Source organism: Geotrypetes seraphini, chromosome 8 (assembly GCF_902459505.1).
Source record: "Geotrypetes seraphini chromosome 8, aGeoSer1.1, whole genome shotgun sequence".
Taxonomy (NCBI): domain Eukaryota; kingdom Metazoa; phylum Chordata; class Amphibia; order Gymnophiona; family Dermophiidae; genus Geotrypetes; species Geotrypetes seraphini.
The window spans coordinates 102,086,215-102,102,061 of NC_047091.1; the positions used below are offsets into that span (position 1 = coordinate 102,086,215).

Genomic DNA, 15,847 nt, shown 5'->3' on the forward strand with positions numbered 1-15,847 from the left:
GAAGTCACTGCTTGCCCTGGGTCGGTAGCATGGAATATTGCTACTCCTTGGGTTTTGGCCAGGTACTAGTGACCTGGATTGGCCACTGTGAGAACGGGCTACTGGGCTTGATGAACCATTGGTCTGGCCCAATAAGGCTATTCTTATGTTCTTATGTCTATCTAGCCAGTGGCATAGGTAGGGTGAGAGGCGCTCGAGGTAGTGGCACCCCTCCCTCGCCCTCATCTCCACCCCCACCCCCATTCCTTCCCCGATCTCCCTGCTGCACACATGCCCCCTTCCCTTCCCCTGTACCTTTAGTTGTTCACCACCTCAAGCAACAAGAACATCAATGTGCTCCTCACGACCCCATTGTCTCTCCCGCTGTCGTCACTTCCTATGCGCGGCATCTGGAAGTGACGTCAGCGGGAGAGAGGAGCACATTAAAGTTGTTGCCTGGGTGTGAACAACTAGAGGTACAGGGGAAGGGAAGGGGGGTGCGCACGTGGCAAGGGGAGGAGTGGGAAGAGGTGGGGTGGAGAGGAGCAGGAGTGCCAGTATCCCAACCAGCATGGCGCCCGGAGCGGACCGCCCCTCCCCCCTTTACTACACCACTGCATCTAGCCCAGTAGCCTGTCTTCACAGTGGCCAATCCAAAAACCCAAATAGTAGCAACATTCCATGCTACTGATCCAGGGCAAGCAGTGGCTCTCCCCCCCCCCCCCCCATGCCTGCCTCAATAATAGACTATGGGCTTTTCCTCCAGGAAATTATCCAAACCTTTCTTAAAACTAGCTAGTTTAACCCCTCTTACCACACCAGTTAAGTGCCACTGAAAAAGACCGGTTAGCCACGAACAGGTGAGTACCAGCCAGAAACTGCTTCTGGCCAGTTAAGTCACTTTGAATATTGACTCGCTAATGACTGCTTCGAGTGGATTTTGACTGAACAGGAAGAGAGATTTCACAGCAAATCTCAAACTTGGGGAGGAGAGATTAAACAGGACCAAAATCATGTTAAGTATTTTAAGATGTGAGATAATGACATTATAGGGGAAAATGAAATTGGTAACTGCTGAAATAATGCAGAATCCCAGCATACAGCAAAAGAGATGTACTGAGTCAGCACTCATGCAGGCTCAGTAATGCGATGTGATAGTTTCCTGATGAAAGACAAGAAGGCATGGAATGAGGAAGCCTTGCAGAGGAAAATTTACAGAAAGATAAATGACTGCAGAATACTGTCGTTCGATAAGTCTTTTTTAAAAAAAACAAAAAACTTTCTAGTATTATGTCATGCTAGGGCAACCAACTATTCCATCTCAGAAGAGGCAGGGTGATCCAGTCCTGTTTTTACTTCCTACCCCCCTTCTTGTGCATGCAGAGACTTGTAAATTGTAGAAAATTCAAAGCTACATCTTAATGGCTGCAGTGGGGTTAAAAACCAGGGCTGACTCACATGCAGAATTAATATTCACATGATATTATGAGGCAGAGAAACTGTTTTGTTGTTGGAGAGCGCTCTCTAGTGGCCACTGAATTGGATTCTGGTACACCAGAAAGGTTTATCTCCTGAGCTGAGATGATCCAAAATGCATTTTTCTGTTAGCACAGTTGAAAATTATGCATATATGCAGGTGGGTGTGGCCTGCAAGGGGATGGTTAATGGTTACTGCTAAAGAAGGGAGCAGGGAAAAGACAATGTTGAGAATTTGTGGAGGACAAATATGTTCCCTGAGTTCAGGAGATGTTTTCCAATCCTCATTATTTCCATACATATACTTCAGTCTCCCCCCCCAATGCTCCCCCCACCAAAAAAAGCAGAAAAAACAGCCAATCTTTTTTGGTCTCTGTGCACTCTTAGAGACCCTGGCTGTAGCCTCTATGCCTCAGAACACTGGACTACATCAGAGTCCTTCATAGGCTGATTTGACTATTTTAGGGATTTTTCTCGCTGCATATCTAGACTCTGCTTTGAGAAGTACCATCTCACCTACTGAATATTTGCTATATTCCATAAGTAAACTTAGGGTCTTTCTTTTATTTTGGTGCTCAACAGCTGTCATTGATCAAAGTGACTCTACAGGGAGCACATTGGGCTTTCAGTGCAAAATAAGAACATTTAGAAGTGAAAAAGAAATGCATTGTTGTAAAAGTGTTATTGAGGTATGATTAATTTTTACTTTTTTTTTCTAGGCTCTGGAGACATGGATGGTCTGCCAAAGGTACAAACTCCTATTCCACCACAGTAAAAAAGAAATAGACTGGTCAATATTCCAGTTAATTCAAGGCACTTAAGTTATTATCTCTGCTGAAAATTAGGGTTTAGCGCCTAAGGGAAACCCAGCTATTTTGGGGGTGTTCCAAGGGCGGAGTTAGCATTCAGCCAGTTATGTGCCAATATTCAGCACTTAGCCGGCTAAGGTAACCTTATAAATTGGCCGGTTCTGAATATCAGCTTAACTCCAAGTTCTGGCAAAAAAAATTCACTGTGCTTTCTGCACAGACAGAATTAAGTTTTCTTAGGACTTGAGCAGTGTGCTAGTAAATTCAGCTGGAATTATTCAGTTTTATGGACAGTGGGATCAATATTCGGACAGCGAGAGACAGCAGTAAAAACAGAAATTCATTGCTGGTACCATATCCTGCAACTGGCGTTGAATTTCTGGGTTATTTTTGGCTGGCCGAGACATAGCTGGCTAAGCCAATATTCATTGGCTGGCCGGCTAAGTCCTAGCAGCCAAAAAATAGATCTGCTTTTTAGGTGCGTCTGTCTGACTTCTGAACTTAGCCGGCAAGCCGATGAATATTGGAAGTGACTGGCTATATCGTGCGACATAGCCAGTCACCAACCAGTATGCCAACTGGGGTGTTCAGCGGGAGACATAAATATGGCAGGTAAAAGCCAAATGGCCATCCAGTCTGCCCCTCTGCAGCATCCGCTATCTCTTCCTGTGCCTAAGAGATCCCATTTGATTTGATTTTAATACTTGATATACTGCTCAAACCAAAGTGTTAGAGTGGTTTACAATACTAAAAGCATCACACAATACAATAAAATTATCATTATAATAATAAAAACTATCACAATTATACAATTCCTCAATAATAAACCCTTTCATTACAATATTCAATATCAACCACCTATTATCAGTAAATCTCCATATATCACAGCATTTGTAACAATCCGATTCAATTTACATCACAAAACTCTCAGTAAAAAGCCAAATTTTCAATAATTTCCGAAAAACTCAAATAACTCTGCTTGCATTGTATTTCAATTGGCAATCTATTCCACAAACTAGAACCTGCATAACAAAATGCCCTTTTTCGTGTTAGAATCAATTTCACTTTATCCAGAGATGGTAGTTGAAGTAAATGTTTCTGTGATGAACGTAAGAACGTGATCGGTGCATATGTTGTCAACTTATCTGACAAAGACTTTGGAACCTTCCACTGCAAAGCTTTCAATACCAGACATAAAACTTCAAAAGTAATTCATTCTGCAATGGGCAGTCAATGCAAATCAAGCAATATAGGCATTACCTGGTCTGATTTTTTTTTTCCATACCCGCTATCAATTTTGCACTAACTGTAATCTGGCTAAACAGTTTTTTACTCATTATCCCATTATACAAAGAATTGCAATAATCCAGTTAACTAGTTATCAATGTATGCACTATCTTCACCAGATTTTCTTTAATTAATTTTAATTTAATTTTAATTTAATTTTTACTTTTAATTTAATTTAATTTATTCGATTTTCTATACCATTCTCCCAGGGGAGCTCAGAACGATTTACATGAATTTATTCAGGTACTCAAACATTTTTCCCTGTCTGTCCCGGTGGGCTCACAATCTATCTAGTGTACCTGGGGCAATGGGGGGATTAAGTGACTTGCCCAGGGTCACAAGGAGCAGCGTGGGTTTGAACCCACAACCTCAGGGTGTTGAGGCTGTAGCTTTAACCACTGCACACACACTCCCCACACTTTAGTCAAAAAAATTCCCAATTGTTTGATCAAGCACAACTGAAAAAAGTAGCCTTTGACCAACATACCTATTTGGAATTTAAAATCTAAAGCACAATCACAATAGATTCCCAAGGTCTCAATTTTTTCTACCAATTGCAAATCCCATCCATTGATCCTAGGCACCAACCATAATGATTTATTTTTTTCATGATACCCATATGACTACTGATTTTTTTCAAATTCAAAACCAATTCATAGCCACAAAATCAATCATATAGTCTTTCCAATTTCTCATCACTTCTTGATTGTCTTTTACAAGAAACAACAGCTGGATATCGTCCATAACTAGATAAAACTCAATGTTCCAACCGAGAACGTGTCTTGAGGAACCAAATACAAATTAAATAAAAGAAGCGATAAAGATGAACCCTGTGGAACCCCTCTTATTAACTTCCTTTCACTTCATATATCTTCATTCCATTTAACCATTTGATTCCTATCTTTCCGATAAGACTCAAACCATACCAAAACAGTGGACCCCCAGTCCCATCTCTTTAAGTAAATTAAGAAACTTCCAATGTGAAATAGTATCAAAAGCTGCCATAAAGTCTAATTGCATGCATAATATAACATATCCTTGGTCAGCTTTTACTAAAATACTATCTGCAATGTTTACCAATAACGATTCTGTACTATGATGATGTCTGTATCTGGATTGTCTTGGGATGTAATAACTGATTCTTATCTTCATAATCAGTCAACTGATTTATTTCCATTTTCTCCAATATTTGTGTTAACAATGATAAGTTTGAAACAGATCTATACGTACTACTCCTTTTTCAATTTTTTCAACATTTGGAATAGGAGTGATCACTGCCTTTTTCAATTGTGTTGGTACTCTTCCTGTTCTAAGCGATAAATTTACCAAATGAACAATAAAAGGTATTAAAGCTTCTTTCCATTAGGATAAATACTGATAAGTAATAAAATCTTTTTTTTTAATATTCTTTATTCATTTTCAAGATTACATTAAGTGTTAAAATATATTCATTCACCTAAACAATAAATACATCACTTACAAACAATCATTGACACATTTCATAAATTCTTATCCCCTCCCCTATCCCAACCCTCCTTCCCTTATATTCCATTATCATATAAAACATGTAATAATAAGTAATAAAATCTAAGATATAGCAAAAAAACAAATAACACCACACTTTCTTGAATTCCAAACACAATTTTTGTCTCCACCACATCTACTAGGAGACTATTCCATGCATCTGCCACCCTTTCTATAAAGAAGTATTTCCTTAGATTACTCCTGAGCCTGCCACCTCTTAATTTCATCCTTTGCCTTCTCATTCCAGAGTTCTTCATTTGAAAAAGACTCACCTCTTGTACATTAATGCCATGGAGATATTTAAACGTCTCTATTATATCCCTCTCTCCCGTCTTTCTTCCAGAGTATACATATTAAGGTCTCTAAGTCTGTCCCCATATGATTTATGCCAAAGATCACTAACCAATTTTGTAGCAGCCTTCTGGACTGACTCCACCCTATTTATATCTTTTTGAAGGTGGAGTCTTCAGTATTGCACACAGTATTACAAATGGGACCTCACCAGAGGCTTACATAATGGCACTATCACCTCCCTTTTCCTACTGGCCATTCCTCTCCTTATGCACCCAAGCATCTTCCTGGCTCTGACAGTCACTTTTTCTACCTGTTTTGCCACCCTGAGATCATCAAACACAATGACCCCCACAGCCCACTCTTCTTTATACATAGAAATACTTTGCCTCCAATACTGTCATTCCTGGATTTTTGTAGCCCAAGTGCATGATTCTGCATTTTTTAGTTTTAAATCTTAGTTGCAAGTTGCCGGACTATTCAAGCTTCACTAGATCCCACCTTATATTATCCACACCCTTCAGGGTGTCTACCCTATTACAGAGCTTGGTATAATCCGCAAAAAGACAAACTTTGCTAGACAGTCCCTCCATAATATCACTCACAAAGATGTTGAAAAGAGCCAGCCCAAGGATAGATCCCTGCAGGACTCCACTAACAATATCCTTTTCCTCTGCGCAAACTCCATTTCCCACTACCCTTTGTCTCCTTCCACTTAACCAGCTTTTCATCTAGTCCATAACTTTAAGGCCCATACAGAAGGCACTCAGTTTATTTATCAACCGCCTATGCGGCACCAAGTCAAAGGCTTTGCTAAAGTCTGAGTACACCTTATCTTGCGCCTCTCCCCATATCCAACTGTTTGGTCACCCAGTCTAAGAAATCAATTAGGTCAGACTGACTGGGTGATTCCTCTTAGAAACATAGAAACATAGTGGCAGAAAAGGGCTATAGCCCACCAAGTCTGCTCATTCCAAGTATTCGCTACCGAATTTACTCCCTTAAAGATCCCACGTGAGCATCCCATTTACTCTTAAAATCCGTCACACTGCTGGCCTCAACCACCTGCAGTGGGAGTCTGTTCCACTGATCCACCACTCTTTCGGTGAAGAAGTACTTTCTGGGGTCACCATGAAACTTCCCTCCCCTGATTTTCAGCGGATGCCCTCTGGTGGTCGAGGGTCCCTTAAGACAGAAGATATCATCTTCCGACTCAATGCGACCCGTGATGTACTTAAACGTTTCAATCATGTCTCCCCTCTCTCTTCGTTCCTCAAGTGAGTGCAGCCGCAACTTCTTTAGTCTTTCTTCATACGTCTTTCTTCTTGCGCAGAGGAACAACATCCGCCCTTCTGCAGTCCTCCAGAACCTCTCCAGACTCTAAAGAAGCATTGAAAAAAATGAGACAATGGAGCTGCCAGAACCTGTCTGAGCTCCTTGAGTACCCTTGGATGTATCCCATCAGGCCCCATCGCTTTGTCTATTTTTAATTTAGTTAGCTCATCACAAACACAGTCTTCTGAAAATCTCTCCCGGTCTTCCAAACATCCATTCACTGCATTCATTTTTCTGCAGTCCTGCCCCCAATCTTTCATCTGTGAACGCAGAACAGAAATAATTGTTAAGCAGTTCAGTCGTATCAGTTTCTTCATATCTGACCCTTCAGCCTTAAGCCTCACAATGCAATTTTGACATTTCTTCCGATCACATATCTAAAAAACCACAAATCTCCCACTAAATATTGGCAGATAGCCAGTTTTATGCTAATTGGCTGTACAGGAGTCATTCCTGGCCAGCTAAATAGCGCTGAATATCGAACAGGGTGAATCCAGACTAGATTAGCAGTTGCACGGTGCAGGGGGTGTGATCCCAAGGGGTACTGCTTTACTTTTACATCCCTTTGAAAAGTTTGGCTTTGCACAGTCTGTACCACCGGTTCATCCACTTCGATCTGCAGAACAATTAGAGCTGCAAATTCCATCTGTAAAAGAGCTGAGGTTAACAATGTCTAGGGATAGTATATTCCATTGTATAGGGCCTAGGGAATGGAACAGTCTCCTTGAGTACATTCGTTGGCAACAGAGCATACTGAATTTTTTTTTGTTGTTCAACATATTTTATTAATAATTTCAAATTTAAACAAGTCATGACTCAAACAGTTCACAAAAATGATTGGCAAAACAGATTAATTACAATAATCAGTATACAAATAATGTTTACACGAAGACTAAACATACCTAAACATAAGAAAACTAACAGTATGGATGTACATTACCCCCCCAAAAAAAAAAAATAAAAAAAAATAGATATTCATTTTAAATGTGATATGTCACTATATTTTGTGAGGGGATTCCAAACTTTTTAAACATCCCTCTCTATCCACAAACACTCTCTCGTACTTAGCAGTTAGACTTACTAAATTCCACCATTCCATGTATTCAACTCTTGAAAAGTCTTTCCAGTGAGCAAGAATTATTTTAATTGCTAAGTTAAGCAAAATTTGTAAAAGTTTGGTCTGTTCATCTGTGATTGAAGTATTCATGCAAAGTCGACCCAACACAATGATATTTATGGTCAACGGCTCTTTAACCTTAATCAATGAACATATAGTATCCCAAAATTTTTGCTAATAGAGTTGTAATAAATCACATTGGCAAAGTGAATGTACCAAAGTTCTTGTCTTCTTATTATAAGACCAACACTTATTTGATTTATTGGATCTTATTTTGCTTAATTTGTAGGGTGTCCATACTGCTTTACGTAAAATGAAATATATAGATTGAGTAGTAGCTGAAGATTTCAAAGCTTTATGTACAGACAACCATACTTGCTCCCTTTGTTTATCAGATATTACCATTTTTAGTTCATGGGCCCACATAGACTCGGTCCCCATAGGTCTGTGGAATTTGTTGTTACGCAAAACTTTATACCAAGTTGATGCAGCACCTTTCTTAAAAGATATTTTATTTATATAATCTAGTAAGCTAGTAAGCTGTGAAGTTTTGACAAAGGACCTCATACAGTGTTGGAGTAGTGTTGATTTAAAAAATTGATTATATGGTACTTGATATTTATCTTGTATTTCGGAAAAAGTCATCCATTCGTTATCAAATCTTAATTGCTGAATAGTCCAAATATTAGCCTTTTGCCACACTTTCCAATTGATTATTTTATCTTCAGTTTTAAACCTGACATTGTTCCAAATAGACATATGTGCAAAGTCTGTACGGAAGTTTTTTGAGCCAATGATGTGGGTGGAGAAGGTTTAAGCACATTTGCTTGACCTACAAAAGACCTGAGGCTTTTTCTTCCGTTCAAGGCATTGCCCTTAGCTAAAGAGTGGAGCGGTTTGGTTGCTGTGTTGTAGTAGACCAAGCCACAGGAAGTACAGAGTCTATTGCTTTAACTGCAATTGAGGCACTACATATTAATCTATCCTTGCATCTGAGCACTTTGTTGTTAAACAGTAGTAAAAACTTGATAGGACAATTTTTCCATTTATAGGCAATAGCCTGACTCCAACTAGGTTGATCAGCTGTGAAGTTGACATCCACAAAGCATCTAGACACTAGTTTGACAATGTATGCAGTGTGGTATTCCCCAAAACTAGGAAAATTAACTCCTTCATCCTCTTTCTTAGCTTTGAATTTCTTAAGAGCATTGCATGGAGCCTTATTGTTCCATAAAAAAGCTGTAAGTCTAGTTTCCACTTTACAATAGAAATTTGTATTGAAATATATCGGCAACATGCTCAAGATGTAATTAATTTTGGGAACAATCATTGTTTTTATAGTATCCAATCTCCCCCACCATGATAACCTTAATGGTGACCACTGCTTAGTTAGTTCTTTAGCTTTTTGAAGCACAAATTCCTCATTCATCTGAATTGTTTCGTCAACAGTAGGGCAGAAATATACACCTAAATACTTTAGTTTATTTTTGACACATTTAAACTTATACTGAGAAATTTCAACCTCTATTCCAGGACAATTTAATGGCATTAATTCAGATTTAAACATGTTAAGTTTGTATCCAGCAACAATAGAATATGATTGGATTGTTTTAAGAATAGCAGGTATAGAGCTGGGTGTAGAATAAATGAAGACATCATCGGCATATGCGGAATATTTGACAATCTTATTACCAAACGACATTCCATGAATGTTTATATTGTTTTGAGTTTCATCAACAAAGGTTCTAAGGCAAAATTATAAAGCAAAGGCGATAAAGGGCATCCTTGCCTCGTTCCTCTAGTTGGATAGAAAGATACAGATGATTTATTATTGATAAATATCCTTGTTCTAGGTCTAGAGTACAAAACTTTGATCATATTTATAGCCAATTGTGAAAATCCAAACCACTATAGAACTTGAAAAAGAAAAGGCCACTCTTTTCTGTCGAAAGCCTTTTCAGCATCCAGAGCCAATGCAATATAATCTTCATCCGTATTTTCAGCAGATTGTATTACTTCAAGAAAGAGCCTTGAATTGTCCATAGAGGTTCTCCCATTTAAAAAACCATTTTGATCGATAGAGATAATTTTTGGTAATATTTTTTGCAATCTTGAGGCTAATATTTTTGTGTAAATTTTTGCATCAACATTTATCATGGAAAGAGGCCTGTAGTTCTGAACCAGTGTTGGATCTTTGTCTCCCTTAGATAAGACAATAATCGTTGCTTCTGTGAATGTGCCTTCTGAGATCTTATGAAATGTTGAAACACAGATGTAAGTTTTGGTAATAAAAGTGACTTAAATTCCAAATAAAATTCCACCGTCAAACCATCAGGACCAGGTGTTTTATTTTTGGCCATAATATTTAGCGCATTAAACACATCTGTTTCATTGATCCAAGATGGCTGCCGCTTGCTGCTGCTGAGTAGACGCGTACGAGTGTCTCTCTTACCTTTGGAACATGCCTAAGAGAAGGGGAAGAAGCGTCGGTGGTGCCTCCCGACGCTCGGAGACCCCTCTGCCTGCAGTGGATGCCATTTTTAGGCGTCTGTTGAGTGAGCAGGTATCGTCGGGGAATCGCCCGCTGGGAGCGCCGGCAGAGAGTAGTGCCGTGGCGAACTCCCTTGGGCTAGAAGTTTCTCTGAGCCCCGACGTAAGGTCACCGCCCCTGCAGCCGTTGCCGCTGGGAGCAAGCTCACCGCGAGAGGAGAGCACGCCGGAGGAGGAAGTGTTTTCCTCTCGAGAGGCCAGCATGTCGGAGGGCTTGCAATTGAAGAAAGCTGAAAGTGAGTTACTCCTTTTAGAAAAACCGGCGGTAGGAACAACTTCAGCTAAAGGGGATCAAGGCTCCGGAGAGGTAAAACAGCCGAGTGAACACTTATTAATGACACAACCAATTTTTGTTTCTCCTGTTAGACCTTCTGAAGTCACTCTAAACTCTCTCTGGGACTTAGTGTCCAATTTCGGAAATGCCCTTAACTTACAGGTAAAAAATTTGGACAAAGAAATACAAATCCAGAAAGAAGAGATAAAAACTTTAAAGGAAGAGACTGTATCACTGAAATTAGATATCCAAGAAGAAAAGAAGAACTTAAAAACAATTAAGAGTAACCAAGATTTATTTGTTAAGGACAATATGATTATGCAGAGAAAATTGGAAGCTTTAGATAACAATATTCGGATTAATAATTTACGATTAATTAATTTTCCTAAAGTATTATCAATTTCTCCACGAGATATGATAAAGCGATACTTTCTGGAAATTCTTAAAATACCTGAAAATGCTTTACCACCTCTTACAAAGGTTTATTATTTACCTATAAGAAATCAGGATCCTCAAAAGAAAGAAGATGAAGGAATACCACAGAAAGAATCCTTGGACGTTTCCACTTTGTTAGAGCAATCAGATAGAGAATTGGCTATTCCAGCCACTCTCTTATTGACTGTGGCTTTGGCCCCAGACAAGGATTGGATTCTTAAACTTTTCTTTAAAAATAGGGCCAAGGACTTTTTGGGGTTTCATATCCAGATATTTCCTGATGTCTCGAGAGAGACTCAGAAGAGAAGAAGGGAATTCTTAATGTTAAAACCAGGAGTGACTCAAATAGGGGGTTTATTTTTTCTTAGGTATCCTTGTAAATGTGTCATAAGATACCGTTCCTTGAAATATGTATTTGTAGATCCAGCTCACTTGACTACTTTCCTTTCTGCGAAACGTCTTGAGTTTGTAGAACCATCTGTACCATTGTGATAATAATAATTAGCTCACTTCTCAGTAGTAGCTTAAGTGATTTTTCTTGTTAAAACGTTTTACTTTAATTTAATTTCTACTCTTATCGTTAATCTTGGATCTTAATTTGAGGACTAGTGTGTGATTAAGTTAGGATGTATACTTTCTTTATTATTTTGAATTGCTTTCAGGTTTGAGAGTAAATAATATTATTATGTTTTCTTGATCTCACTTTCTGTACAAGATGATATGCTTGACAATAAATGTGTAAATTTTATAAATAAATAAAAAAAAAAAAAAAAAAACACATCTGTTTCTTTAATATCTTTACAAAAAGAATCATTATCCTGCTCCGTTATTGAATAATGGTCAATATCCTTAAGGAAGTCATAATTGTCAGTTATGACAGAAAAAATATATAATTCCTTGTGATAAACAATTCAGAATGTCCTCATCACTAGTCATTAGTGAGTTATTTGAATCTTTAACTGCCGAGATATAGGATTTTTCTTTCTTACCCTTCAGATAATTAGCCAATAAACTGCCAACTTTATTCTGATGAGAGTAATATGTAGCAGAGTTCATGAAAGTGGCCAACCCAGCTCTATTACTCAATATTGTATTATATTGAAATACGTGTTTTTTCAATGCCTCTAATTCAACCATATCTCCAGTATCAGCTTGATGTTGACGTTCATATTTGGCAATCTTCGCTTCTAATTCTTGCAAAGTTTCAAGTTTTATTAAAATTTTGATGTATCGCAATATCATAAATTCAAAGCGATTTACAATTAAAAACGGGGTCTGTTACTAACTACAACAAACACACAAACATTACAAACTTATACATAGGGGAAGTAGGGAGAACTACAATAAGCATAGTAAAGTAAACAAGAAAGGTAAGTACAATGGGGGGTAAGAATTTTAAAAGTGTAATAAAAAGAAAATTAAAAAGATTTTTATTTTTAAAAATTTCTCAAGGCTTTGGACAAAGGACATGAAAGTTTCTGCAATGAATGGGGTCAAAAAGAGAATCCGGCAATTATGTCTCAAAGGCATCCTTATGCAACCAGCATTTTAACAGTCTTTAAATTTACCTAACGATTTTTCTTCCTTAATAAGTGCTAGTAAAGAGTTCCATATGCTGGGTGTGGTAACAGCAAAGATCGTATCTTATATTTATTATACTAAGCGATGGAATTACTGAAAGGTTTTTGTCCTCTGATCTCAAAGCTTTATTTTGTTGTTTTTTTACTTTTGCGGCATAAGATATTATCATTCCTCTGATATAGACTTTAAAAGCCTCCTAAACATTAATCCAACCAGACATTTCCACTTTATTGAATTCAAAATAATCTTTTATAGCCATATTGATATGTTCGATAAAGTTCGAATCAGATAACAATGATGCATTAAAGCGCCAAGATTATGCACCTATCCGTGATATCGAGGAATTCAGTTTTAAAGATATCATAGCATGGTCAGAAATTGCTATAGGATATATGTCAGTATGTTAGAAACATAGAAAAATGACGGCAGATAAGGGCCATAGCCCATCAAGTCTGCCCACTCCACAGACCCACCCCCCTAGTCTGCTCTCTTGGAGATCCCACTCCTAATAACTCATCCTTAACTCCACCCTCTTAGGGATCCCACATGGGCATCCCATTTACCCTTAAAATCTGGCACGCTGTTGGCCTCGATTATCTGTATCAGAAGCTTGTTCCAATGATCAACCACTCTTTCGGTGAAGAAATACTTTCTGGTGTCACCATGAAATTTCCCGCCCCTGAGTTTAAGCGGATGCCCTCTTGTGGCTGAGGGTCCTTGGAGAAGGAAAATATCTTCTTCCACCTCGATACGTCCGGTGATGTATTTAAATGTCTCAATCATGTCTCCCCTCTCCCTACGTTCCTCGAGAGAGTAGAGCCGCAATTTGTTCAGCCTCTCTTCGTATGAGAGATCCTTGAGCCCCGAGACCATCCTGGTGGCCATCCGCTGAACCAACTCTGCTCTTAACACATCTTTACGTTAATGTGGCCTCCAGAATTGCACACAGTATTCCAGATGTGGTCTCACCATGGTTCTGTATAACGGCATGATGACCTCAGGCTTCCGGCTGACGAAACTTCTGCGGATACAACCTAACATTTGTCTTGCCTTAGATGAAGCCTTCTCCACTTGATTGGCAGCTTTCATATCTGCACTGATGATCACTCCCAAATCTCGTTCTGTTACAGTCCTAGCTAAGGTCTCACCATTTAAGGTGTAAGTTCTGCACGGATTCCTACTGCCGAGGTGCATGACCTTGCATTTCTTGGCGTTGAAGCCCAGCTGCCAGGTAGATGACCAACGTTCCAACAAAAACAGGTCATGCGTCATACTATCGTGTAAATCGGAGCCGCTCACTATGTTACATAGTTTGGCGGCGTCAGTGAATAGTGTTATTTTACCTTGAAGCCCCTGTGTCAGGTCCCCTATGAATAAGTTGAAAAGGAGCGGGCCCAAGACTGAGCCCTGCGGTACTCCACTTGTCACTTCTGACGTTTTAGAGAGGGTACCGTTAACCACCACCCTCTGAAGTCTACCACCTAGCCAATCCTTGACCCATGCAGTTAGCGTTTCTCCCAACCCCATCGATTTCATCTTGCTCAATAGCCTACGGTGAGGGACGCTATCGAAAGCTACGTCTAGGGATTCTCCCAAGTCCAGCTTTCATGTTACCCAGTCAAAGAAGCTGATGAGATTGGATTGGCAGGACCTACCCTTGGTAAATCCATGTTGACTGGGATCCCGTAGATTCTCCTCATTCAGGATCGTGTCTATTTTACGTATGAATTGTGAGGAGCAGAAAAAAAGGTGTATTTCTTCTCATCCGGATGCATAAGCCTTCAGGGGTCCACCAAGTTAAACTGTTGTATGATATCATGCAGTTTCAACCAGGAGTTATTTTTGCAATATCTTGCATTAGATTTTCTATCAATAGAAGGTTGCATTACTAGGTTAAGATCACCACCATTAATGGATGCTAATATATCAGCAACTGGATCAAAAAATGTCAGATCATAATTATTAGGTGCATATACATTGATAAGGTTTAGAACCTCGCTCTTAATCTGAAGCTTTGCCACAATCCACCTTCCCTTCAAGTCATTAATAGATTATATCAATTTAATATCTGAATGTTTTCTTAGGATAGAGACACCATTTTTCTTACCATCAGCAGAAGAAAATAATGGTGCAATAGACCAATTACTAACCAATCTAGATGCCTCAGTAGCATTCAGATGAGTTTCTTGTAACAACACAATGTCAGGTTTTTGATGGGTTAAATAAGAGAGAAGTTTGCGTCTTTTAATGGGATTTTGTATACCCTTCACATTAAGTGAAACACAACTAATTGATATCTCTATACAATTTATCCTGATCAGAACTAAATAACCCCCAAAAATCACCAATGTACATCCATGCTGATAAACATCTCCCCTTGGAGAGAACATACTGAATTTTAAAAGATTGCTTAAATGATATCCTATTTTGCCAGATGAAATACAGGATGTGAGACTGTATTGTTAATAAGGAAGAGATGATGACAGTATTGGTCACCTAAGTATTTTATTGTTTGTATTTTTGCTCTGTGTTGTTATTAGTGTTTTATATTGTGTGTGTATTTATTGTCGATTTTGTATGTATTTTTGCTTGTTACTATGGAATTTATTGTCAATTTTATAACCCGCGCTGGGTAAGGGTGGGATTTAAATGAATAAACCAAACCAAACTGCAACCCAGACCGATTGAAAATTTCCCTGTTAAAAGGTGGGTCCAGAATTGTGAACCATTCCTGTGCAGCAGCGGAAACAGCTCTATTTGGACTGATTGGATTGAACTGGCTGTGATGTTGCAAACAACATCAAAATGTGTCCCTAGGGCAAGGGTGGGCAACCATGCGCCTCAATGGACGCAGTAAATGTAAATCAATCTCATGCATATTCATTGTGGAAATCTGGAAAGCTCAACTGGGTTGGGATCCTCAAGGACCGTAGTTGCCTACCCATGACTTAGGGCATAACACAATCAAGTAACTAGAAGGGTATCAATGTGCATTTAGAAAACTTTGGAAACAGCCGTTTCCAAGTTCATTTTTTTTTAGTTGACGCAAGGGTGGGAATTAATGTCCACAGTCCTGTTGAATGTGAAAAAGCAAAATCCTGTGCACCAGCCTTCCCCTGGGGCTTTAACAGGATGTTACAAGTTTAACTTATCAGAACAACAAACTTTTAATTACTGAGAATTTATCCT

General features: G+C 38.9%; 1 protein-coding gene across 6 annotated transcripts in view; it reads left to right on the forward strand.

Moving 5' to 3' along the window:
* SSBP4 (single stranded DNA binding protein 4) overlaps positions 1–15,847 on the forward strand; it is a 589,526-nt gene that overhangs the window by 564,151 nt on the left and 9,528 nt on the right. For all 6 annotated transcript variants that reach the window (XM_033955056.1, XM_033955052.1, XM_033955053.1 and 3 more), the window contains one exon: positions 2,175–2,203. In XM_033955056.1, the coding sequence (XP_033810947.1) occupies positions 2,175–2,203 (29 nt within the window). The remainder of the gene's footprint in view (positions 1–2,174; positions 2,204–15,847) is intronic.